Here is a 26,608-nt window from a genome sequence, read left to right on the forward strand (position 1 = left end):
TTACACAGAGAACATTTGATGGAGTTTTCATTATCCTTTAGATTTTGTAGCATTTAAGGCATGTGCAGGAGTCTTGTGGTTCATTGGTGGGGATCATCTTCTCTTTAGGTTGTGGTTTGACGTAGGATTTTCTTTTTGGCATGGTAGGATTGTTAAAATAGTACGTTGATTGAATTAATTAAAGGAACAATTTTGGGTAATCTATATAGCCAATATTACATCAAACAATCAATTGCAGTAATCTCTCAAGTCAGATAATATTCCTGAGCAACAATCAGCCTGATCAATTAATTACTCTAATCACTAATCAATGAATTACACTAATCATTAATCACACTGTTCATTTAAATTCACTAAATCAATGATTTTGCTATTCAATTAAATTACATGAATTTTGATCTTTTAAACTAGTCAGTAATCACACTATTTGCACTAAACACTCTAATCACACTAATCAATTAAAAACAATAAATCAGTTAAACCATTAATAAATATTTTATAGAAATTGATTATCTAATCGTTGATATAGGTGATGAGGTAGAAAAGTTGTAAGATTTGAGGTAATGAGGTAGTATTAAGAGTCTGCAAGGAACGGGTTAATTGTTTAACTGGCAGCTGAATGGGAGGAATTTATCGCTGTTTGAATAGCAGATCGCTATTACTCTGTAAACAGGAAGTTGTAACACAATGTTCCAAGGGTTTTTATCTGAGTGAAGGAAAGATTGAACAGCTCACAGGAAACTATTTGTTTTTGTTTTCCCTTGATGAATGAGATTTCTGGGCCCCTCCTAGTTAACTGAATACTCTTTCAAAGTTTGTTGCTTTTAAGAGAGAGAGGCACGTCTTGCACTGGTAAATTCAAACAGTTTATATTTTTACTATGTAGACTCAGATTTGTATTGACATTCACTCCTGGCTTTAATATACCTCTGCTTCTATCACTCTTGGAGTCCGGATTAGCAATTTGGCGAGAGAAAAGAGGGAAGAGGGAAATGGGGGCGGCAGGGTAGCAGCGGCAGGGTAGCAGCGGCAGCGGCAGCGGTGTCACCTCCGACTTTTTTCCCTCCCTTGCTGCTCGTCGTCTCCCCAACCAACTCCCAAATCCTAACTCCTAAGACACCAAGTTCCTGGGATCTTGGATTCCCAGCGGATCCCTTGCAAGATCAAGCCCTGCTTTTCTGCGGATCCGCCGCTCGGATTCTTCTTTGCCTGCGAGGCTCGTCCTGGTTAAAAAGGCGCCCCTCTACTCCTGGCCCTCGCCCGCTTGCCTTTTGCGCTCCGGGCTGTCTGTTTGCGCTCTTACGCTGGTCGTGAGAACGCCGCTCCGTGCCCGACGAATCTTTGTATCTTTGTCTTCTCTTACTTTTCCCTTCTCTCGTGACGATCGAGGATGCTCTATCCGCCGCCCCGTTTATCTCTAATAACTTCTTAGTCCAGGTTTCTTCAGCTTTCACGTGGGCCGATATTGTTTTGAAAGGCCAGCAAACCACCAAACGTTTACTCTAAACTAGTTCTATTCGAGTCTAAGTCCCGAGAGCGCCAAGCAAGAGGCCCCATCGGGCTATCTAGGCGAAGTTCGCCTGATGCCGCCATTTCCCTCACCGTCTTCCTGCCCTGCCGATCACGGGCGCCGCCATCCGATCAAGCAGCGGCTGGGGCTCCGGACGCCTGAGACAGGTTCGTCCTCCTCCCGATCGTTCCTCGGCCATTCACCGGAGCATTTCTTGCTGGGAGATTTGGCCAGCCCGAGGAGCGCACATTTCATGCCCGCCGTGGCTACGGCTGCAAGACCCGAGCCCTCGCCCGCATATGTGTGTGAGACACACAGGGCAGGTCCTCCCAAAGCCAGAGTTGCATAGATCTTCATGGATCTATGGAGATTCTCAGTCATTCAGTCATGGTTGTCCCAAAAAGGTTTCTTGGATGAGAAACGAAATGTCTTCAAAGAAAAAAACAGAAAACAACAACAACAAAAAGTCTAGTTGCCTCTTGAAAAAAGCACCGTCATGGTGTTCATGGGTCATTCATGCCTTCCAAATTTCCCAGGGCCTGACCTACATCCCATCCCTCAGCAGCAGCCAAAAAAGCTAATGCAATCCTAAGTTGCATTAACAAAGGGATACAATCAAGATCAAGTGAGGTATTAATAACACTCTATAAAGCCTTAGTAAGATCACATCTAGAGTACTACATCCAGTTTTGGTCACCGCATTATAAAAAAGATGTTGAGACTCTAGAAAAAGTACAGAGAAGAGCAACCAGGATGATTAGGGGACTGGAGGCTAAAACATACAACGAACGGTTGCAGGAACTGGGCATGGCTGGTCTAGTGAAGAGAAGGACCAGGGAAGGCATGAGAGCAGTCTTCCAATATTTGAGGAGCTGTCACAGAGAGGAAGGGGTCAAGCTATTTTCTAAAGTGCCTGTAGGCCAGACAAGGAATAATGAACAAGGAGAGATTTAACCTGGAAATAAGGAGAAACTTTCTGACAGTGAGAACAATCAACCAATGGAACAGAAGTTACCCTCGGAAATTGTGGAAGTGCCATCCCCGGAGACTTTCAAGAAGAGATTGGACTGACATTTGTCAGAAATGGTGTTGGGTCTCCTGCTTGGGCGGGGGTTGGACTAGATGACCTACAAGGTCCCTTCCCACTTTGATTACCTGTTTATCTGTATGGAATGATACAATTTGCTGCAGGCACTGTGACTGCCTCTGTAGGTGAGCATTCAGCCTTCAGTCATGAGTCTCCCTGCAATACTCATAGTGCAAGCCAGCCTCCCCATCATTTCTTGTAAACCAAGTCTGTTCACCTGTCACCCCATCCTTGGCCACCTACTCATTTTCCTCCGGTTATTACCCTCTTCCCCCCACATCCAGTTACAAGCTGGTAGTCCCTTGCAATTTCATTGGCTAGGAAATTGGATAGCTTCCTTCCGCAGCTGTTCTAAGTACTCAGAAATCCAAAGGCTGCCTTCCAATGGAACAGAGTCAGGATTTTCACAGAATAAAGTATAAAATTAATTCCTAGAGGGGTCTTGAGAATCTGAGCAAATAGAAGGGTGCACCTCAAAACCTAAGCATTCCAATAATGTGTCTGGTGGGAGTAAGGAATGACCTTACCATAGCAATAGTCACCTCTACCTCCTCCTATTGAGAGATGCACATAGAAAATTGAATGCCATTCCAGAAATATGATGTATCATTGGGCTATATATAGGAAGATCTGGGGTGGAACCAAGAACCATTCACTTGCCTTCTACATCTGTCCTGGGATGGTCACTGATCTTTCAGTCCTGGCAATCTGCTCTACCTTGAATAATCTTCTGCTCTAGTAAGAATCCTTTCCTTTCCTTTCCTTTCCTTTCCTTTCCTTTCCTTTCCTTTCCTTTCCTTTCCTTTCCTTTCCTTTCCTTTCCTTTCCTTTCCTGTCCTGTCCTGTCCTGTCCTGTCCTGTCCTGTCCTGTCCTGTCCTGTCCTGTCATTCTCTCTCAGTCTAGGAAGAAGAAGGCAGAGGCAAACCCTTTCTGAAAATGTTATCTAGAAAACTGCAGGGATTTGTGCATGTAGTCATATATAAAATGCATCTTTTGCAAATGCTTGAGGGAAGGATAGAAGTAAGTCAAATTTTGCAGAGAATGGCTCTTGTTAAACAGTCCAGTAGATCAGAGGAGAGTAAGGTCCATCAAGAAGAGTAGCAACAATAAATAGGTCTATTCTTTTATAGATAAGGTCTATCAAGCATGAAGGATATCTCCTTCCTTCCTTCCTTCCTTCCTTCCTTCCTTCCTTCCTTCCTTCCTTCCTGCCTTCCTTCCTTCCTTCTTTCTTTCTTTCTTTCTTTCTTTCTTTCTTTCTTTCTTTCTTTCTTTCTTTCTTTCTTTCTTTCTTTCTTTCTTTCTTTCTTTTTTTCTTTTCCCCTCTCTTTCTTTCTTAAATTTATTTGCTGTCTATCTTGTGTTTCAGGTGATTCTGAGCAGCTACAATCCTATGCAAACATTGGTTTAGCATAATGTATTTAATAGTTGTTGGCTTGTGTTACAAAATTTTGAGTTCTGCAGGGTTTTTCCTTGATTATAAAGGTAGAATTCAGTATCATTTTATTTTTTGTTTAATTCAAATACAATGAGTTGCAGAGGCGCAGTGGTTAGAGTGCAGTACTGCAGGCTACTTTTGCTGACTGACTGCAACTTGGCAGTTCAAATCCCACCAGGCTCAAGGTTGACTCAGCCTTTCATCCTTCTGAAGTGGGTAAAATGAGGACCCAAATTGTTGGAGGCAATAGGCTGACTCTGTAAATCGCTTAGAGAGGGCTGTAAGGTATTGTAAAGCGGTATATAAGTCTAAATGCTATTGCTATAAGGCAGGGGTGTCAAACTCGCAGCCTGCGGGTTGGATGCTTCACGTGCTTGCACTGCCCCCACCCGGTTTAGTGAAGGGGGAAAAAGTTCCATATACATCACGTGGTGCTGCCATGATGATGTGAGTTTGACATCCCTGCTATAAGGCAAGAAACCCCTGAAATGAGTATGATGTGGCTCAGCATAATGCAAGTATAGGTAAATTATAATTATATATGGTATGTTACAACCCAAATGATTTTCAAATCTCTGCAAGGAGGGTTGTTTTTTTCACAATGCCTAGAATTTCTATAATTGGCTGGTAACTCTAACTAATCTACATAAATGCTTGTTGATCCAGCCAATATATTATACTATAATAACTAGAATGGAAGGCAGAAGAGCAGAAACTATTGTAGAATTTCTACAATACATTAATAATTAATGTGTTATATTTGGGAGTAAGGAGTCCCATGTGGATATTAATCAGGAATAAAGTGGATTGCAATTTTCTTTCTTTTTTAAAATAAGTTTTTAAACAGAGAAAGAAATGATTATGGGAGTTCTTTTCAATTAATTGAATGAAAGATTTTCAGAAAGAATACCTGAATATACAGTATATACAATATTCTGTGTTAACAAAATTCCCTTTACTACTATAAACATCGGTTCTAAGCATGAAGTATTTGCACCAAGACAAATTCCTTGTGTGTCCAGTCACACTTGGCCAATAAAAAAATTCTAATTAGTATACTATAGACAAAGAGTATGGTAAAAATCTTTTATAATATGTGGCAAATAAATTCACATCCTGATATGAATCTTCATTCAAACATGTAACTTTCTGGTGATCTTCAAACAACCAAGAAAGAGAGAGAAAGAGAAACAAAAGAAAGAAAGAGAAAGAGGGAGAGAAAGGAAAGAGGAGAAAAAAGAGAAAAAGAGAGAAAATAAAGAAAATAGAAAGAAAGAAAGAAAGAAAGAAAGAAAGAAAGAAAGAAAGAAAGAAAGAAAGAAAGAAAGAGGGAAAGAGAAAAAGGAAGGAAAGAAAAAGAGAAAAAGGGAGAGCAAGAAAAAGAAAGAGAAGAAAAGAGAAAGAGAAGAAAAGAAGGAAGAAAGGAAGGAAGGAAGAGAAAGAAAGAAAGAGAAAAGAAAGAGAAAAAGAAGGAAGGAAATAAGAAAAGATAGAACATTTCTTCACATAAATTCTATGGTTGAATTTACAATTTCATGCAGTGCAAAACATTCCAAACCTCTCTCTTTAGGTGCAGATTAGATTAAAATGCACCCATATATTTCTGAGAATGAACAGAAAGGAGAGGCAGCCATCTCTCCAGATCACAGCACTGTTTTTTCAGCTATCTCAATGCTATTACCTTCTGAACTATTTATAGAAAATTTCCACCCTTCTTGCAAACAGCAGCTGCGTTGCAGGTTTAGCATTCCTTTCTTGCTTAAGGCAAACCAGACTAAGTCGGTTTCTCGTGCAATGAAAGCAACCACTGTGGCACAAAGGGAAAGCGGTCAGGAAAGCGAGTTAAGTCTGTCTCCCCAAAATCAGAGGGCTGGGCACATTGGGTGACTTCAGCATGGCCCTACCTTGCAGGCAACCTTCAAAAACACGGAGACTAAGAAGGAATGATGCTTCAAATGCCATCTTCTGAGCTTTTTTTTTTTTTTTTTTTTAAAGAAGGCAAACTAAACATCAAAACCCAACCATCCTCTTCCATACCAAAAAAAAAAAAAAAAGAATGAAAATAAATACCTTAATCCATATTTAATCCCCATATCTTGTGTGCCATTAAAAATTAGACCGTTGGCAAATACATCCAGGCAGTCCTCGATTTACAATCATTTGTTTAGTGACCGTTCAAAGTTACAATGGCAGTGAAAAAAGCGAGTGATGAACGTTTTTCACCCTTGTGACCTTTGCAGCATCCCCGGGGGTGACCTGATCAGAATTTGGATGCTTGGCAACTGGCATGTACTTATGACTGTTGCAAGTGTCCCAGAATATGGTTACCTTTTGCAACCCTTATTAGGGAAGCCAGATTCACTTAGCAACCAAGTTACTAACTTAACTGCAGCAATTCACTTAACCACTGTGGCAAGAAAGGTTGTAAAAATGGGGCAAAGACCCTTAACAACTGTCTCGTTTAGCAATGGAAATTTTGGACTCAATTGTGATCGTAAGTTGAGGAACGCTTATTGTTTGCCCTCAGAAATGCTCGCCTTCAGAAGCTGAGAGCGCTCCATCACTGGAGATTTTAAAGAAGAGGTTGGGCAGCCATTTGCCTGAAATGGTATATTCAGGGGTGGGCTTCTACCACTTCGCACCTATTCGCTAGAGCTGGTTGTTAACATTCTAAGCAGTTTGGAGAACCGGTTGTTAGAAGAAATTACTGGCCTAATCCTGTAAGGAAGGCAGGAAGGAAACATTCTGGTGTTGCTTACAGAAACTGCCTCTCCGTTAACCCTTATTACATTCTTGGCAGGACTAGACTTCCTGTCTCAGGAACTTCTCTGGAGTTTTTTCCCCCTCCTTTGCTGGTACTTTGCTTGTGTGAAATGACCATTCAAAGTTACAATGGCACTGAAAAAAGTGACTCATGACCATTTTTCACACTTACGACTGTTGCAGCATCCCCACAGTCAGGAGAGGCCAGGCGAGGAAATGTCAATAACATGACCACCAAGCCATGTCCACCCGGTCACATGACCACCAAGCCACGCCCACCAAATAAGTCACGCCCACAGAACCGGTTGTTAAAAAATTTGAATCCCACCCCTGGGTATAGTCTTTTGCTTGAGCAGAGGGTTAGACAAGAAGACCTCCAAGGTCCCTTCCAAGTCTACTATCTTTTTGGCACAAAAAAACTTCTATTTGTCATGCTCAGCACGGGATGAGACAGCTTCCGGGATTGTGGGTAGAAGCCTGAAACCAGCTTTCAAACATCCAGGGTAACAGCTTGACGTAAATGAGTGCTTCCCACTGGTAATGTGAATTTCTTATTTTACAACAACACAAGGTTTTTGGAAGACTAGAGAAGACCCAAAATAGGCCACCTAAACATTTGATGGGGAAGAGATGTGAGAGGAAACACAAGGGGGCTTGTGTGGCACAACAACAGAGCTCCTTCCAGAGGTCAGGCTGCTGGGAATTCGCAGAGCCCCTAGCTAAGATTCTGTGCAGTTTGGAGAATCCTCAAATCCCACTCCTGGCTGGCTCCGCCCACTCCACCCCTCCCAGAAGTCCCCAGGTGGACTGTTTTGGATGCAGGTAAGTGCAGGCCATGTGTGGAGGTTGAGGGAGGGCAAAAAATGGGCCTCCCTGGAAGTTCAGGAAATCTGGAAATGGGGCCCTTTTCTGGCTTCCAGAGAGCCTCCGGAGCCCGGGAGGCCATTTTCGCCCTCCCGGAGGCTCGAGGTAAGCCTCCGGAGCCTGGAGGGAGGGTAAAAACAATCCCCTGCTGTGGTGCAGGAGGCTGACTAGACCATGCCCACCATGGCCACACTCACCTAGCAACCAGGCAGAGAACCCCTTGCTAAAAATTTTGAAGCCCACCCCTGCCTCCTTCCTATTCCTTCTTGGCACTATCCTCTAATCCTGTCATAGAAATTATTCTGGGACATAGCTTGATTGGTTTTCCAGAGGTTTGGTAGATCCATGTTCAGAGAAATTCCAGTTAACAGAAATGGTGGAGGTGTCACCAGGATCATCCCTAGAGAGCTCATCGCGCTCACGTCACACCCTTCCACATGACAACGGGCAGACATGGAACAGAGAAGGACCAAGGGATCAAGATCTTAAATAAATTTTGCCTTGAGTTCTCTGGAAACCTTGTTTCAAAGGTAGATTCCCCCCATTTTAGCCAGACTCCCTGAATCTGGTCCTCTGTAAAGGAATTCTAGGAACTGAAGTGAAAGAACTAAAGACCAGCAAATGAAGGAAAGCTGCTTCAAATCGATGGGAGCCATGCAACAAAGATGCTCTTGGCCAGCTCAGTTTATTTCAAGGGAACAATGTACAGGTAATCCTTGATTTACAACGGTTCATTTGAAGTCACAATAGCACTGAGAAAAGGGACTTGACCTTTCTTCACGCTTACAACAGTTGCAGCATCACCCCAGCGATGTGATCAAAATTCAGATGCTTGGCAACTGACTCATATTTATGACAGTTGCAGTATCCTGGGGATCACGTGATCACTTTTTGCGACCTTCTGACAAGCAAAGTCAACGGGGAAGCCAGATTCATCGAACAACCATTTTACTAATTTAATAACTGCAGTGGTTCACTTGACAACGGTGGCTGGAAAGGTTGTAAAACAGAGCAAAACTCACTTAACAAATGTCTTGCTTAACAACAGAAATGTTGGGCTCAGTTGTGGTTGTAGGTTGAGGATTATCTCACTGGAAATAATTTAGGCAGTTGGATTCACCATAAGCCAAGGCTGAATCTTCCATTCCTGGCATAATGTGGTTCCTATCCTAAAACTCTTAGCAGCTTTTTTAAAAAAATTGTGTATTCACATTAATCTGCAGGAGCAAACAACTGTGTGCTCAGGACTTTTTTGAGGCACCAAAATATATCTAATTATTTTTATACCAATAAACTATGGGTGTAGAGCCTTGCTGATTGGAATCTGGTGCAGGGTGGAATGGAAGCATAATTCTTGCTTTGGTCAACAATTTAAGCTTGCAGCACAACCCTTGTTTCACAACAAGAATGCCACGTCAAGGGGAAACCAACCTGGCACCATCCATCAGTCAAAGGAGAAGCAGGTGCAGCAGAGTCTACATTATAATCTTGGCCAGAAAGAGAACTCTGCTGGAACAGTTGTGAGTTGACCTCTGATTGTAAGAAAGACACATTCTGCCTTATCTACTGACTCAGTGCTAAAGGCTGTTGTGTTGTTTCAACATTTTCTAAGGTGTTTGAGAATAGTTTTATTAAAAGACAATATATGCATTTTCAAAATGTATATTTTCTTAAAATTTTCACTGTTTTCTATTGTGAAAACTCTACTGAGGATTGATTTTAACAAGATTTGCTTGAAACAGTTCTACTCTATCCTTCAGTTTTTAATTTCCAGCTACTCAGATAATGCTACTTTTTTCTTCTTCTTGTGTCATATCTGTCATCGGATGTTGGTGATCATGTTGGCGATCCTATTCTTATCAATAGCCGTACGAAAAAGTGCTGTTGAGTTTTGTCCAAAACGGTCCCCTAGATTTTGAACCCATGATGTTGTTCTTCTGCCTGGACCTCATTTGCCGTCAATCTTTCCTTGGAGGATTAAGTGAAGTATGTCGTATTTTTCTGGGTGTCGCATCACATGTCCAAAATACTCTTAACTTCCGCTTTTTTTATGGTTTTGATGATTTTCCTTGACTTTCCCAAGTGGCTTATCACCTCCTCATTTCTGATTTTGTCAACCCAGCTTGTAGGTAACATCCACCTGTAAATCCACATTTCAAAGGAGGAGGAGGAGGTCTGGCAAAGTGGTAATAACAGGATAATAGCATTAATTGGGACTCTCTAAGCCAAGGTTGGACACCCCTGCTCTAAGCTGTTACAGATTTGACAGACAGATAATACTAGACACAATATGTAAATGTTGAATATACAGTTCTCGATTTACAACCACAATTGAGCCCAAAATTTCTGTTGCTAAGTGAGACATTTGTTAAGTGAGCTTTGCCCCATTTCACAACCTTTTTTTGCCACAGATGTTAAGTGAATCACTGCAGTTGTTAAATTCCTACCATGGTTGTTTAGTGAATCTGGCTTCTCCATTGACTTCGCTTGTCAGAAGGTTGCAAAAGGGGATCACATGACCCCCAGGACACTGGAAAAGTCATAAGTATGAGTCAGTTGCCAAGTGTCTGAATTTTGATGATGGGGACGTTACAACCGTGTGAAAAATGATCATAAATCAGTTTTTTCAGTGATGTTGTAACTTTGAACAATCACTAAATGGACCTTGAAGACTATCTGTAGTTACGGCTGCCATATCTGGGCTGAAAAAAATCTGAGCCTTCCCAAGGTAACACTGAAGAGATTCAGAAAACTAACCCACTACAGGTAGTCCTTAACTTACAACCACAATGGAGCCCAACGTTTCTGTTGCTAAGCGAGACATTTGTTAAGTGAGTTTTGTCCCATTTTACGACTTTTCTTGCCACTGTTGTTACCGTTACAGTTGTTACAGGTAGTAACCTGGTTGTTAAGTGAATCTGGCTTCCCCATTGTCCTTGCTTGTCAGAAGGTCGCAAAAGGGGATCATGTCACCTCAGGACGCTGCAACATGAACTGGTTGTCAAGCATCGGAGTTTTGATCATGTGACCATGGGGATGCTACAATGGTGAAAAACGGCCATAAGTCACTTTTTTCAGTGCCGTTGTAATTTTGAACAATCACTAAATGAACTGTTGTAAGTTGAGGACTACCTGTACTGTCATTGTGGTAGCTTGCCAGATTTTACAGCGCCAATATGAGAGTCATCATTAGCCCTGTCAGGAAGCCCTGTTCAGGGAAGGAATTAAGGAACTTGACCCCAATAGAAATCTGGAGATAAGGAGAAAGGTCAAAAATACTATTCTATGCATTATTTTCAGTCTACTAACCCCTACATTTCTTGAAAGTTAACAATGGGAACAACTGAGGTGGGGGGGTGGGGGTGAGATAATTTAACAAGATCTATAAAGAGGAATGAAATTCAGAGTAGGCCTGTTTCTGGCTACATGATTCTGGGATGAAGATATGGATCTCCAACTTCGTTGATGGTGACTCAGAAATGTTCTTGTCTTCTTCTGATAAACCTCCTATATTTGTTCACTGCTACTTTTCTTAGCAGGAGGGAAAGTACAGAAGGACCAATAGTGCTAGGTAGAACCAACTGAAATTTGGCAGAGCTGGAAGGTCACTTAACCTGAATCTCATGCTAAAAGGGAACCACAAAGTTAGAAAGTTTCTTTAAAAAGTTATAAAAAATATTGAAAACATACATCATCTTATTGGGACATGTGCTTCCCCCCCTTTTTTACTGTAATTTCATAATTTCAATTTTGGCCAGTGATCTCAAAAGCTTGAGGAGATCTAGATTTTGGAGAAGGCCTGGAGCTAGGACAACTTTATGTTATAACTACCAGATGTAGAATGCAAAGTTCCAGACCACCATTAGATGGCACCCTCAAAAAGGTGATGAGAACAACACTTTCCTGCCCTCTAATGGCCATTTGGATATTTGCAGGCCAGTTTTGATAGCCCTACTCTCTTTGGAAACCCACATATCTCTTTCCTCAAACAAAACATTCTCTACCCTTGCATCCCAACAGGGCCAAAATGTTACACAAGATGGGTGGGGGCTAAATTTCACATTATTATTATTATTTTCTATATCTTTCTTGATAGGGGATGGCATAGTTAACACTGCCTAATCTCTATGGAGATTCTCAGTCATCCAGATCATGGTTGTCCCATAGGTGCTTTTTCAAAGGCAACTGGACTTCCTTTGTTTTTCCTTGAAGACATTTAGCTTCTTATCCAAGAAGCTTCTTATCCAAGAAGTTCTTTTCTGAAACCTGAAGAAGCTTCTTCAATTGTCAAGAATATTGTGAGGAAGTAACCATGAGGTCATCATGCATTGAGCTCTTTATTCATATTTTCTATGTTTGGTGTTGGTTGCGCTGCAGAAAATAAGGCGACCCTGGTGTTTAATGGGGGCAGTAGTAGAAGTCCAAGCAAATGAGATTCTGGGTTCCCACTGTCATTCTTGGTTGCCAGGTGCCTGTCTCTCCACCATCACCATGTCCAGCTCCCAAAAACGCCTCATGCAGGGCATGCACCAGGACCTCAGCTGCCCCATCTGTCTCAAGCTCTTCCAGTCCCCTGTGACGACAGAGTGCGGGCACACCTTCTGCCAGGCCTGCTTGGCCCGTGTGGCCACCGAAGAGTCTGAGGGCAAAACTGCTCCCTCATGTCCCACCTGCCAAGCCCTCACCAAGGTGGAGCAGCTGCGGATCAACCAGCAGATGGAGCATTTGGTGCAGTCCTTCCGGCAGGTGCCTCGTGATCACTGTGAAGAACACCTCGACCCGCTCAGTGTTTACTGCGAACAGGACCGGCAGGTGATCTGTGGGGTTTGTGCCTCTCTAGGCAAGCATAAGGGGCACAACATCATTACTGCTGCTGAGGCCCACCAGAGGATGAAGGTAAGAGGTTGAGATGGAACACAGTCCTAAGGGCTTGGTGTCTTGTTCCTCCATCAGTGTCAGTCCAACAGGCACACCTAACGTGGATTCAGTCAGGCCATTGGTCAACCTAGCAAGAACAGGCTACAATGGGATTGCAAGCAAGTATTTTGCCGGTCGAAGAAATACCAAGGGTTAAACCTGGTACCATTCCTGCAAAATATATGCTTTCCCTCTGAGCTAAAGTCTTTGTCCTAAAGCAGGGATCTTCAAACATGACAGCTTTAAGACTTGTGGACTTCAACTCCCAGAATTCCTTCTCCAGTCATATTAACTCAGGAATTCTGGGAGTTGAAATCCATAAGTCTGAAACTTGCCAAGTTTGAAGACCCTTGTCCTAAAGTATGGATTGCAGGGATGGGATCCTACTGGCATAATAACTGGTTTGGTAAGTGTGCGCTTTGTTGCTGCGTGTGTGTTTACAAATCACTGGCTCCTGCAAGCATTCACCTTCTGCTGCTGATACGCGGCACTCAGCTGTGCCACGCAAAGCAGCTGAGGTGGAAAAAACAGGGAATAAAGCCCAGCCTAAAGCCCAGGCGGGTGGATGGGCCAAACAGAAGACCAGAAGATCATAGCAGCAAATCGGTTTGGTCTCAGCTGTTCTTCCGAGAACCGGGCCGAACCGGTAGAATCCCACCCCTGATGGTTGGGCATGTTATTGATTGATTCTCTCAAGCTCTGACATTTTATGAAAATTTACAAGAAAATTACATTAGCTTCCAATAAGCTTCCAGTGTGACTAAGGTGTGGCTGTCACTTATGAAGCCCTGTGTAGTTAATACTCAACTTATGATCACAACTGAGCCCAAAATTTCCATTGGAAGGCAGTTGTTAAGTGAGTTTGGCCAGATTTTATGACCTTTTTTGCCTTGTTTGTTGAGCAAATCACTGCAATTAGTTGAGTGGTCCTTCAGTGAATCTGGCTTCTCCCATTGACTCTGCTTGTTGGAAGCTGGTTGGGCAGGTTACAAATGGTGATCACATGACCCCTGGACAGTTAAACATAATAAATACATGCCAGTTGCCAAACACTTTAAACTTGTTTGTTACTCTGAGTCACCTTGGCAAGGTTCATCTGGATGGGTGGGTGGGTGGGTGGGTGAGTGGAACAACAGGTTGGTGGGTGGGTGGGTGGGTGGGTGGGCAGATGGGTGGATGGATGGATGCATGAGTGAGTAAAAGAGTGAATGAATGAAACTACTGGTAGTCCATAAGTGAATCACTGCAGTTGTTAAATTAATAACACAGTTGTTATGTGAATCTGACTTCCCTGTTGACTTTGCTTGTTGGAAGGGAATCACATGACTCCAGGACACTGCAACCGTCATAAATGTGACTCAGTTGTCAAGCATCCAAATGCATAGCATGTGAACATGGGGATGCTACAACAGTTGTAAGTGTGAAAAATGGTCACGGCTCACTTTTCTCAGTGCCAATGTAACTGCGAACGGTCACTAAATGAGCTGTTGTAAGTTGAGGACCAACTGCACTGTTTCCCTGAGGATAAAACAGAGGATTATGAATCTCCTGGAATATTTGCTCCAGATTACTTGTCAAATGAAATTTCTGTGTTTCGTCTCTCCTTGCTTACCATCCGGCATAACTGCAGAAGCAGCTCCCTCAGCAGCAGGTCCAGCTCCAAGAAGTCCAAATACGCAAGGAGAAGACGATTGCTTTGCTGAATCGGCAAATAGCAGAAGTTGAGGTATCAGTCCTGGATGTTTGTCTGTCCCTGTGTGAGAGAGACTCAGGTAGGTAGGTAGTAGAAAGATCACATGGTGATTTACAACGTACAAGATCTATAAAGATACAACATTAAAACGTTGGCTCACCAATTGCATTGCTCCATGCTAAGTAAACACACGCCTATCTTACATGTACATGTATACAAACAACATACACAAACACATGACACAGGTATTGTACGAACCTACATCTAGTTTATAGTGTAGAACTTATATTCTACAAACTTTATATTTAGGGAGAATATTCTTATCCTATGTCGCCTGTTCTCTTAGTTTTTCCTACTTTATCTTAATTTTAATAGTTCTGCATTTACCTTTTTATCATTTTATAAGCCACCCAGTTGTTAAAAAAAATGAGAGGGTGACATATAAATTAAATATACATATTGCACAAACATAGGGATGTGCACGCAAAATATTTCAAGCATATGCTCAGCAGGATTACAGTGATTGCTAGATTAATTACATTTTTTTTCTTAATACTATTTAGGAACTGTAGTTTAGTGTAAATCTGTGACTGTCCTATATTTCCCCCCGGACTCCTTGGTAAGAGAAAATTACTCTAAAACCAGATTAAATTCATATAATGGAGATGCTCTCTAGGTGGGTATAAGCAGGTTTTAGAAACACTGATTACAGATAAACATTTTTCATCATCTGTGTACTGTTTAGGGATCAGGCCACACAAGCAAATGAAGAACCATTCCCACTTGTCCTTCCCTTGTGTTGCTAGAGTCAGAAGAATAATTTCGGCTTCCAACTCGAGCAGGCGTTGTGCAAGAATAAATCATAATGAAATCCAGACAACTGTGAGGAAAGGAAATGTGTTTATTTCCCAAAGCAAAGAGCCTGTGGGAGTAGCTACAGAGAACATGGGGTACAAAGGGCTGTTTTATAGGGAAGTTTTTCCTCGGAATGGCTTGAGGAAGGTGGGTGGGTGTACATGTTGATCCAGAGGAGGTGTTGATCAAATCAAATGATGTGGATTGCATTTCTTCATTTGAACTGTGAGCGTTATAATTATGTTTACACTGTGTTAATTTAGTTTTGTGTGTTTGCTTATGTGTGTTTACAATTTGAAACAAATGTTTAATTAATTCTTATGTTTGCTATAATCTTAAAGGATTTTAGAGACTGTTAATAAATAACTTTGTTGGGGACCTTGCTTAGTTAAAATTTGATTCTGTACACACCAACGGTCAGAATCTTTTTGGCTTGGTGAACTGGCCGTGAGGTGAAGGGATAGTTCTCTATGTGCGGCAGGTGCACGTGTGAATGTGCACAACTCCATTTGTGCAAGCGGTTGGCACATGTGCCTGCCACTTGCACAAGTGGAGCTGAGTGCATGTGCACACTCACCCACTGCATGTGCAGCCCAGTTCCGAATGAGTAGTGGTTAAGGCTCGGAGGTTTGGGATCCCTGCTATACAATTGTTGGAAGTTAAAACCCACCCCTCTCCTAGAAAAATGAAATATTTTAGGATCTATTAAAAAGGCAGAATATTTCCCATAAAAGAGTAGAATCAGGCAGAAATGCACCCCCCCACCTTTGTCAATGGGCCATTAAGGCCTGGGCCAGTCTATTCTACATAACAAAGATGTACCTCCTTCAAGCAGAGCTATAATAGGAATTGCCCAAAGCCCTTTCATTACCCAGCAAGAGTCAACCAAGCCTGGGACTCAAAAGACAACCTACCAAGTTACCCCTGCATGGCCCCATGGCAGTCTGACAACCAATCAGAACACAAGCTCAAATTCAAAACCCAGAGAGGGCATAAAACCCAGGGATTCTCAGCACCCCTTCCTTTTTTTCTTTGCCCAAGCCATGTGGTCCTGTCCACCATTAAACCATCTTTCCAAACAGCCTCCATGTTTTCAGTGTCTTTTCCACCGCTTGGAACTGAACCCAGAAGGACATTTCTCCCAACACAATATTTCTGACACAATTACATAACTTTATACGATCTTCCCACAATAGGAAACGGTATCACGGTTCAAACACCAAGTAGCAGAGCAGCTGGGGGTCATGCGGTCTTATCTGGGAGCGCTGGAATCTTCCCTGGGCCAGGAGGCCGAGAAGGTGCAACAACAGGCCTCTGAGGCCTTGCAAAATGAACGCAAGACCATGGCCCGCTACCTGGACCAGCTCAAGCAGATGGAGATGGTCCTGGGTGAAGTGCAAGACGAGCCACAGACTGAGTTCCTGAGGGTGAGGCCACCTCCATTTTGATTCTTTTCCAGTCTCGATGACACTAAAAACCAAACCAAAGCCTGTTACGCTTCTGCATTGTATGCTCAACCTTATTGTAGGCATACGCGGTGTACAAATAGTCCTCGACTTACAACCATTTATTTAGTGACCGTTCAAAATTACAACAGGTGGCTTATGACCATTTTTCACACTTAAAACCTTTGCAGTATCCCCATGGTCACATGATCAAAATCTGGATGCTTGGCAATTGTCTCATAATTAGGATGGTGGCAGTGTCTCAGGGTCACATCATCCCCCTTTTGAGGCCTTCTGACCAGTGAAGTCAATGCTGGTCAGCTGGATTCACGGGAAGCTGGATTCACTTAGCAACCATGTTACTAACTTAACAACTGCAGTGATCCACTTAATAATCATGGCGTAAAATGGGACAAAATTCATTTAGCACATGTCTCGCTTAGAAATTATAAATTTGGGTCTCAATTGTGGTTGTAAGCCGAGGGTTATCTGTATTTGTATTTCAGTTTTTCATTCCCTAACCATGCTGGTAGGAATTCAAGAAGTCATGACCCTACAAACGGAAGGGCACTAGTTGTCAAAATCTGCTCTAATGATGGAAGACTACATGAACTTTGCTAACTTCTGCTTTTTTTTTTTTTCCTCTACAGAAATATTGTCTGGTTGCCAGCAGGTGAGCAACTATCCATTTAAAACAACTCACCAGCCAACCCTCTTCTCTGAATTGTGTGCATCTTAAGTATCTCTGAAATGGAGGGGGGGTCCTTGGTTCTCTCTGAATTTGGTGGCTTTCTTGTAGATGTTTCATTATCCAAACTAGGTAACATCATCAGTGCTAATAGGGAGTGGGCTTTGCACTCTTTATACTCTCTGACTCTCCCTATTAATACTAAAAATGTTACCCAGTTTGGTAATGAAACATCTAAAAGAAAGCAACCAAGCCCAAAGAGCACCAAGTACCCTTCACTTAAGTTCTTCCTTACCAGAAAAGATGTTCTTAGAGCCCAAAAGAAGAGGAGAGGGACAAATGATGACACGTACGTGACAATATGACATAACTGACACTGCCTATGTGCATGCATCAGACATTAGAATAGGTGTACACAATTTCATCCTTTGCGCAGCAATGACACACCATCAGTTTAACTTCAATGTTACTTGTTGAAGGTACTCTTAATGCAACCTGCAATTCACTTGCCTTTTAAAGGAACTGATCGTAGAATTCCTGTGTAGTTCTGAAACTACAGAAACAAGGCCTTACTAGAATCTCAACAATTAATTAGGTTTGTCTGTGTACAAGAAGAACAAGAGGACAATGCTCTGAATTAAGAACACCTTCCTGCCATTCACCAAAATCTCCAATGTTCCTTAATATTAAACTGTATAAACACAGAGGTTTTCTTAGTATATATGATTTATCATTTTGTTGTTTGTATGTACCCTGAGAGCTTATGCACCAGAGACAAATTCCTTGTGTGTCCCATCACATTTGGCCAATAAAGAACTATGCTGTGCTATCCTATTCCATTCCATGTTACTCTCTTTAATTTGAGACCTGATCTCCCAGAGTTTGATTTGTATTATAATTCTTTTATTTGGCTTTTGTTATGTCGCAGTGACATGTGGCATTAATTACTCAACTTCGTATATCTTCCTTTGGGATCTTACATTCCATTTCTCCCTTTCTCATCCAGCCATTGCTCTATTTCCCTGGAGCCCATTCAGTCTTCATCTGTCTCGCCTTGATTCTGTCTTCATACTTTCCCATCCCAAAGATTCTTCTCTAACTATTAATTGTACTAAGGCTAATTCAACTTATGAACCCAATTGAGCCTAAAATTTATGTTGCTAAGTGAGACTGTTGTTAAGTGAGTTTTGCCCCCATTTTACAACCTTTCCGGCCACAGTGTTAAGAGTATCACTGCCATTGTTACATTGGGAACACAGGTGTAAAGTAAATTCAACTTCCCCATTGATTTTGCTTGTCAGCAGGTGGCAAAAGGTGATCACATGACCTCAGGACACTGCAACCGTCATAAATACGAACTATGAATTTGGATCATATGATCATGGGCATGCTGTAACTGTTGTGAAATATATATATATATATATTTGTTTCCTTATGTTTTCGCATATGTATGGTATTTAGGTTTCTTCGGGTATTTTCCCACGTCATTATAGTTGTGCTTTTAAAGTTGTAGCAACTTTCAGCAGAATCTCATCTGCCATCCTCAGGCTTGTGTATTGTTCTTGTTAATCTTTGTGTCAGGCTTGGCAGCCGTTTTTGTTTGAGCACCAAATTCAAACAAAAACGGCTGCAAGCCTGACACAAGATTAAAAAGAACCCAATACACAAGCCTGAGGATGGCAGATGAGATTCTGCCAAACGCCGCATATAATAAAAGCACAAATATTAAGACGTGGGAAAATACCCAAGAAACCTAAATACCACACACACACACACACACACACACACACACACACACATCCATATTGTGTGTAAACAGTTAGTTCTGGGTATCATTCATATTCATCCAATTCATCATAACAATATTAGTAATCTCTATCACATTTGTCAAATTTAAGTAATCCTCATTATATTGTATAAACATATATAAACAAAAATGCCTAACTCCTCATCTTTATCTCTATCTTCATCTATGTCTTTCTTGTTCAATCTAAACATTTCTCTATTATATATAAACAAAATTAAATCTATCATTCATATTGATCCAATTCACATTAACAATGTTGGTAATCTCTACCATATTTATCAAATTTAAGTAATCCTCATTAAAAGTCTAACACCTGTAAACTTCTAGTCTTTCTATCTATTTTTTTATTCATTCTATATACATTTATGTTTCAATATTTCTCCTATCTAATTTTGTTTCTTCCTCCTTTAGCTTACAATCAGGCTACTTAAATCTTTAAAATGGCAATTCTTTCTATCCATCATCTCTTCTGCTCCTTAATGCTTCAATTCTTATCCATTTTTAAATTTGCCTCCCCCACTCCTCATCTTTATCTCTATCTTCATCTGCATCTTTCTTGTTCAATCTAAACATTTCTCCCAATACAATCTTATGCTGCCAATTCTCCCAAATGTCTGCCCATGTCCCAATCTCCTTATCAAAAGTATATTCATGTCTCTCCAATTGTCAATTTGTCTGTTCTATTTTCTTTGGCCTTTCTTCCTTTATCACCTGATTTGTCAGTTCTGTTTTTTGCTCCAGCCTTTGGTTTATTGGTTGATGTGGCCAATCTATCTGTTCTTTCTGCTTCATTTGCTTGCCATTTATCTGGTCTTCCTCTTCACTGAGCTATTGCTTCATTTGCTGATTTTTCTGATCCATATTCTTTTCCTGTTCGTGTTCCCTTTGCTGGCTTAAGTAATCCATTTCACCCAATCTTTCGGTTGATTCCACCAATTCACGGGCACTTTTCTTGATTCATTGTTCTTTGTGAGATGTTTTTCATTTTCTCATCCATCCCATCGATCAAATCCATATTTTGGAACAACAAAAATGTCTCATTAAAAAGTCCTTGTCATTTCCACAGCTGTTCCTTCAGCTCCAGTCATAGTAATGATAAAGTGGAATAAACAATCATGCCTCAATCTGATTCAGAGAGTCCAAAATCATAAAAGTATGGTTTATTGGTTTATTTTCTAATCATTAATAGATGACGCTCTCCTTTCAATTTTTTTCCAGCAGATGTTTATTTCACTCAATCTCCATTTCTTTCAAAACAAAATCAATTATTTAAATGAGCCAATTCCAGCATTTACTCAGTACTCTGATAGTTTTATTCCAGCTTCCCAGAGTCTCTTTTATAAAATGTCTTTCTATTTTTCCACCTCTGGTAAGCACAAGGCAGTAAACAGTTAAAAGTCCCAGCCACTAGCTATCAAGTTTCCTCCTCTGTAAATTTCTAGGAGTTTAGGGGTCACATTTCTTTTCTTCAGCAGATGGCGCTTTCAATTTACTTTTCAGCATGTCTCTTTAAAAATATTTTCTTCCGCCGCTTAAACAGTTATAGTTTTAGAGCCTCTTCTCTAGGTTTTTTTTTTTCTTGGAGTAATTTTTAAAGAAAAAAGAATAATTTCATCCAGCAACAATCTCTGTTCACTGCTTTTTCACTCCTGAACTCTCTTGGGTATTTTGGTTGTCCCCAACTTCATGGCAGCCATATTGACTGCTGTTGTTCCTCGTCTTTGGATGAGGGGGATTTTCCAAGTCAGGGAGGAGAGATGTGGCTCTCCTTGACCTGCAAGGTACCCCCCTTTACTTCACAATCCCTATAGGGGGGCTATGGCTTTCTGAGCCCTCCGATGCGGAAAGCATGGAGTGGGCCTGCGGAGCTCGTGGTCCTTGTCTCCAACGGCACTGGAAGCACAGCTTTTTTCAGTGCCTTTGTAACTTGAATGGTGACTGAACCATAAGTTGAGGCTTATCTGTACTGTAAACCTTTAGTTTCTCTGGCTCTGCTGACATTGTAAATAAGCCTTCCCATTCTTGCTCTGTAAGTAGCAGCATTTGGAGAATGATTTCTATATATTCTATATATAAACATATGGTGAATGGTTGCAGGAACTCGGTATGGCTAGTCCAGTGAAGAGAAGAACCAGGGGTGACATGATAGCAGTGTTCCTTAAGGGGCTGCCACAGAGAGAAGGGGTCAACCTATTTTCCAAAGCACCCAAAGGCCAGACAAGGAATAATGGATGGAAACTGATCAAGGAGAGATTCAACCTAGAAATAAGGATAAATTTTCTGACAGTGAGAACAATGAAACAAGTTGCCTTCAGAAGTTGTGGGAGCTCCATCACTGGAAGTTTTCAAGAAGAGACTGGACTGCCCTCTGTCAGAAATGGTGTAGGGTCTTCTACTTGGGCAGGAGGTGGACTAGATGACCTACAAGGTGCTTTCCAACTCTGTTATTGTATTCTATTTGACCATCATCCAACTTTTCTGTATTTCATCCTGCTCTCTCCAGATAGGTTGGATTATAACAATTCCCTTAAAATATGGGTCTTATCTTCCAGAATATGTTGGTGGGCTGTTTGTTTGGGAATCTTGTTTTAATAAACAATTAACAGTTAAATTTTATTAAATTTAATAAGGGGAAATCTAAAAGAAAAGTAGGGGAATCCTCTCCCCTGCCCCCAGCTGTGATAAAGCTGTCTCCTCCTTTTCTTCTTCCTGTAGATTACAGAAGATCCTGGGGGAATCTCCACCTATTGCCCGCATGGACATCCAGCTCCCCATAATTTCTGATGAGTTTAAGTTTCAAGTATGGAGGAAGATGTTCCGTGCAATAATGCCAGGTAGAGTACAGTACAGATTATTATAGCCTCTCACCAGTGGTGGGATGCAAAAATTTTCACTACTGGTTCTGTGGACGTGGCTTGGTGGGCATGGCTTGGTGTTCATGTGACTAAGTGGGCGTGGCCAACTCGATGTCACTCATGGCAAGGTGGGGCAGCAGAGACAGGGCAATTTCCTACATACCTTCCCCACCTTCCACCCTTGGGCTGACAAAATAAAAGCCCATCTAAAGATCGTGACTGCCTGCTAAGTTTGCCTTGCTGAATGGGTTTTGTTTTGGAGTGGGTTTTTTTTTTCCAGAAGCCCCTCGGAGATGCACTATATTTTTTATGGAACAATTTCTGCACCGCCAAATCTTACTGTACGTCATTGTTGTGGCGCTGCTTGTTGCTGCTGCAGGCACTGCTGCAGTCGCCAGGCTGCCCAAGTAAAGAACCACTGCACTGGGCAACTGGGAGGAGCAAAAGGGGAAGCCAAGGCACTTACCCCATAGCAGCCAACTTCACACTCTCTCGCTCCTGTGCTCACTTTCTCACTCCAGCTCGGCCCTCCCGGCGAGCACAATGAGTACAAAGGGAGGCAGACACCATGCCTCCGAGGAAAAGAGGAGGCAGCAAAGCCCTGGCTGTCGCCCTCACCTCCCCTACTTTTTCTCTTGGCTTCTTCCATGGGGACTGAGGAGTGACAATGAACAACCATCAAAGTCTTCCAAAGAGGGAAGCTTAGCACGAAGTAATGGGGAAAGGAGGGGCAGCATGGGAGGGGGTACTTTGATGTACAGTGGGGATAAAGGAACAATTGCTCGGTCTCTTGCCTACAAAAGCGAGGATGGAGTCTTTCCAAGCAAGCCACAACAAGCAGCAGAAGATCTAAAACTTGGGTGCTCTTAAAGTAGATCTTGAAGAGCTGGAAGACATTTTGTTAGATTGCCACCAAACTCATCATTGGGAGAGTTGTAGCCCCTGAATACATGAGAAGTGTTGGGCAGAATTCTTCCAAAGTTCAGCCAAGCCTCCTCCTCCTTCTCAGCCTCAAACATACACACAGAGCAAACACATACACACCTCATGGTGCTGGAGGGACTTGCCCAAGCACTGTCTCCTTGTAGAAGATCCCGGCGCTATGAGGTGTATGCTTGTTTGCTCTGTCTGTATGTTTGAAGCCGAGATGGAGGAGACCACTTGGTCAAACTTTCCCTGCCTCAGAAGCTGCTTGGAAGGCAGCTGCCATGGCCTGTCACTTTATGGTTCCTCCCCCTCCCTTCTGCCACCTGGCTTCAGTGTGTGAGTGATAGGGACTGGGAGAGTCAATCCCTTTTCCTCTAGCAGCGGCGGCCCCGCTGGGCTGCCTTTGCACAGGGTTGGATGGCAGGCGGCGTTGAAGTACCTTAAAGGGACAGACTGAGGCAGCTGCTTTCTGAGCAGCTCCACTGCAGAGGGAGGCAGAAAAGTTCAGCCAAATCTTCTCCTTCTCGGGCATTCACACAGAGTGTACACACATCTCATGGCACCAGGATCTTCTGTGAGAAGATGGCATGTGGGCGAGTCCCTCCAGCGCAGCAAGCTGGTGCAAAGAACAGGGTGGCGATGGCGGTGATGGGACTGCAGGCCTCTTTTTCAGCCTGTAGTTTTTGGTAGCTTTAGGTTCAAGAAGCTTGCAGCCACCACCTCTTTTTTGGCGTGAGAAGCCTCCAGCCACCACCTCTTTGCCAGCCAGAACCGAGTCAGCAGAGGCAGCTGAAGGCTTCTTGCTCTGAAAACTACCGGTGGCTGGAGGCTTCTTGTAAAAGGCAGCCAAGCCTCACCATGTCCCCCAGCACCACTAAGGCAGAATGGAAGGTAAGCAAGGTGAATGGGTGGCATGCAAGTAGGAAAAGGCCAGAGCCAGGGACTGATGTGTCCCCTGAACCAAGGTGGAGGGTGAGTGACCGGGCTGCATGTGGGTGGAAGGATGGTGAGAGCCAGGTCTGAAAGGTGGCCGAGTCTCACCATGTCCACCTTAAGATGGCGGCCTAGGCCAATCCGGGAGTCGGACCTCGACTGGAGGTTGCGGCAGCAGAGGCAGGTAGGCTGGGCAGGGAGTCGACTTGACCAGGGCTTGTGGTGGCGGTGCCCTAGGCCAGCCCACGAGTCCACTCGACTGGGGCTTGCTTGCAGGCTTACACACCCAGGGAGATCAGGGCCATGGCGGAAGGCAGACAGCAATGGCAGCCAAGTGGGTGAGATGAGGAGTGACTGGGCAGGGCAGAGTGGGGTGGGGTGAGCAAGCGGGCTGGAGTGGGGCCAGCCAGAGGTAGTATTTGCGAGGTCTCCAAACTAGTTAAAATGTTCACTACCAGTTTGCCCGAACGGGTCTGAACCGGCTGAATACCACCTCTGCTTGTCACATGACTCAACATAAGGTAACATTGCTGCTCTGAGAGCTAAGCTAAAAGTGGATTTTCTAAAGATAATTGAGGTAATCCTCGATATACAACCACAATTGAGCCCAAAATGTCTGTTGCTAAGCAAGATAGAGATAAAATGAGTTTCCTCCCATTTTACAACTTTGCCACAGTTGTTAAGTGAATCACTAGTTGTTAACTTAAGAACATGGTTGTTATGTGAATCTGACTTTGCCATTAACTTTTATTGGCAGAAGATCACAAAAAGTGATCACAAGACTCCAGAACCTTGCAACTTCATAAATATGAACCAAACATTTGAAATTTGATCATGTGACTGCGGGATACTGCAACAGTTGTAGGAAAAATAGTGATGTCACTTTTTCAGTGCTGTTGTAACTTCAAATGGTCACTAAATGAATGGTTGTAAGTCAAGGATTAACTGTATTCAGTATCTGTGTTACTCAACTCTGTTTTTCCAAAATTAAATTAATAATTTGTTGGGAAGACTTAATTCAAAAATAAGAGAGGCCGAGGCAAATATTTTGCAGTGGGTATATGACTGGGCAGCTTCATTCAGAAAAGCAACTTCTGTTCATTTCACAATGAAATATCTTTGCATATTAAGGAATGAATAATGCAGAATGAATAACTGCAATCATTCTTATGCTATTTTTTTTAAAAAATGTGGAAATTCCATCCACTGATTAAATCCTCTCCATGAAAGAAAAGAAAGGAAAAAAAAAAGAAAAAGTCCTTATTTTCACATTGCCTTTTTCCCCCCTGTCCTCCTGAAGCTTTGGAGAACCTGACCTTTGATCCAGCCACTGCCCAAGCCAACCTGGTGGTGTCCGAAGACGGGAAAAGAGTAGAATGTGTTGAACATAAACAAGCCGTGAGCACGGATGACCCACAACGGTTTGACAAATCCAACTGCCTGGTCTCACGCCAGAGCTTCTCACAAGGAGAACACTACTGGGAGGTGACCGTAGATGACAAGCCCCGTTGGGCTCTGGGCATCATCTCAGCTGAAACTGGGCGCAAGGGCCGCCTTCATGCCACCCCGTCCAATGGCTTCTGGCTGGTGGGTTGCAAGGAAGGCAAGAGCTATGAGGCCTATGTGGAGCACAAGGAGCCCCGGTCTCTGAAGTTGGAGGGAAAGCCCAGCCGAATTGGCATCTACCTGAGCTTCGACGATGGCCTCCTGGCCTTCTACGACGCCAGTGATGAAGACAATCTGGTCCAGATCTTTGCTTTCCGCGAGCGCTTTACAGGCACAGCCTACCCCTTCTTTGATGTCTGTTGGCACGATAAGGGCAAGAACAGCCAGCCTTTAATCATCTACACCCCAGAGTCACAAGAGCGATAACTAACCATGCTCTGGTATCTTCTAGACCAAGGGGCTCCAACCTTGGCCTCTTTAAGACTTGTGGACTTCAACTCCCAGAATTCTTCAGCCAGCAAATCTGGCTGAGGAATTCTGCAAGTTGAACTCCACAAGTCTTAAAGTAGCCAAGGTTGGAGACCCCTGTTCTAGACCAGCCTTCTAGATCTAGGTTCCTCTTAATGTGCTGAGAATGCATCGTCTAGCATCCTAAAATTCTAGACAATTGTAATCCCAAAAGGCTCTGGGGTACATCAAATGAGCAAAGGCCGCTATAAATTCACCCATTATCAGCTCATATGTATAGTAGATGATAATTGCGGTCTTCAGAGAAGCTGTTTCTTACTAAAGCTGCACATTACATTGTCCTCCCCAATTACTGGCAATTTTAACCCCATTGCATCCGGACTCCTAAATCATAGCCACGTTCAATTTGATGAAAGAAATGTCACTGTATCAGCACCAGTCTGCCATCTAAAATTTGGAATCTTGACAATTTTCTTGGTTTAGAAATAAAGGTTTATTATCCTTGTACCGTGTTCAGTAAAGATAAAACACACAAATGTCTGCAGACTTAGGAAGGAGAGGGGATGACTGGGGCTCGCCAAATTCCAGGAAGACAGACTAGTGTTTCTCAACTATAGTAACGTTAAGAGGCCTGGACTTCAACTCCCAGAATTCCCCATTTAGCATAGATTATAAGAGATTGGAGATCTAAATAGCTCCCTGTCTATAGCTGCTTTTTCTGTCCTATTACATCAGGAGTGTTGAACTCGATTTCATTGAAGGCCGCATCAGGGTAATATTTGACCTCGGAGGGCCAGGGGGTAGGCAAATTCGGGCGTGGCTGTGGCTGTGGTGGCCATGGGCATAGCCATGGTGGCTGTGACACGGGACTCATGTCGGAGGCATCTGTGGTGGCCAACTTCTCTGAGACC

At 42.8% G+C, this 26,608-nt stretch overlaps 1 protein-coding gene across 3 annotated transcripts; it reads left to right on the forward strand.

Annotated features, from left to right (window-relative positions):
- The first annotated feature begins 3,079 nt into the window (after window positions 1–3,079).
- TRIM72 (tripartite motif containing 72) lies at window positions 3,080–26,202 on the forward strand. 3 transcript variants are annotated; one of them, XM_087948277.1, is made up of 8 exons: window positions 3,238–3,335; window positions 9,786–9,849; window positions 12,132–12,559; window positions 14,211–14,306; window positions 16,325–16,555; window positions 17,224–17,246; window positions 21,784–21,902; window positions 25,084–26,202. In XM_087948277.1, the coding sequence occupies exons 3-8, from the start codon at window positions 12,155–12,157 to the stop codon at window positions 25,653–25,655; spliced, it is 1,446 nt and encodes a 481-aa protein (XP_087804403.1). In that variant the 5' UTR covers window positions 3,238–3,335; window positions 9,786–9,849; window positions 12,132–12,154; the 3' UTR covers window positions 25,656–26,202. The 3 variants fall into 3 exon arrangements, with proteins under 3 accessions (XP_026539255.1, XP_087804403.1, XP_087804404.1); XM_026683470.2 differs by lacking the exon at window positions 9,786–9,849 and having other exon boundaries at window positions 3,080–3,335; XM_087948278.1 differs by lacking the exons at window positions 3,238–3,335; window positions 9,786–9,849 and adding an exon at window positions 3,486–4,560.
- The last annotated feature ends 406 nt before the right edge of the window (window positions 26,203–26,608 follow it).

Source organism: Notechis scutatus, chromosome Z, assembly GCF_049901735.1.
Source record: "Notechis scutatus isolate UNSWTSFEM ecotype Mainland chromosome Z, rNotScu1.2, whole genome shotgun sequence".
Classification (NCBI taxonomy): domain Eukaryota; kingdom Metazoa; phylum Chordata; class Lepidosauria; order Squamata; family Elapidae; genus Notechis; species Notechis scutatus.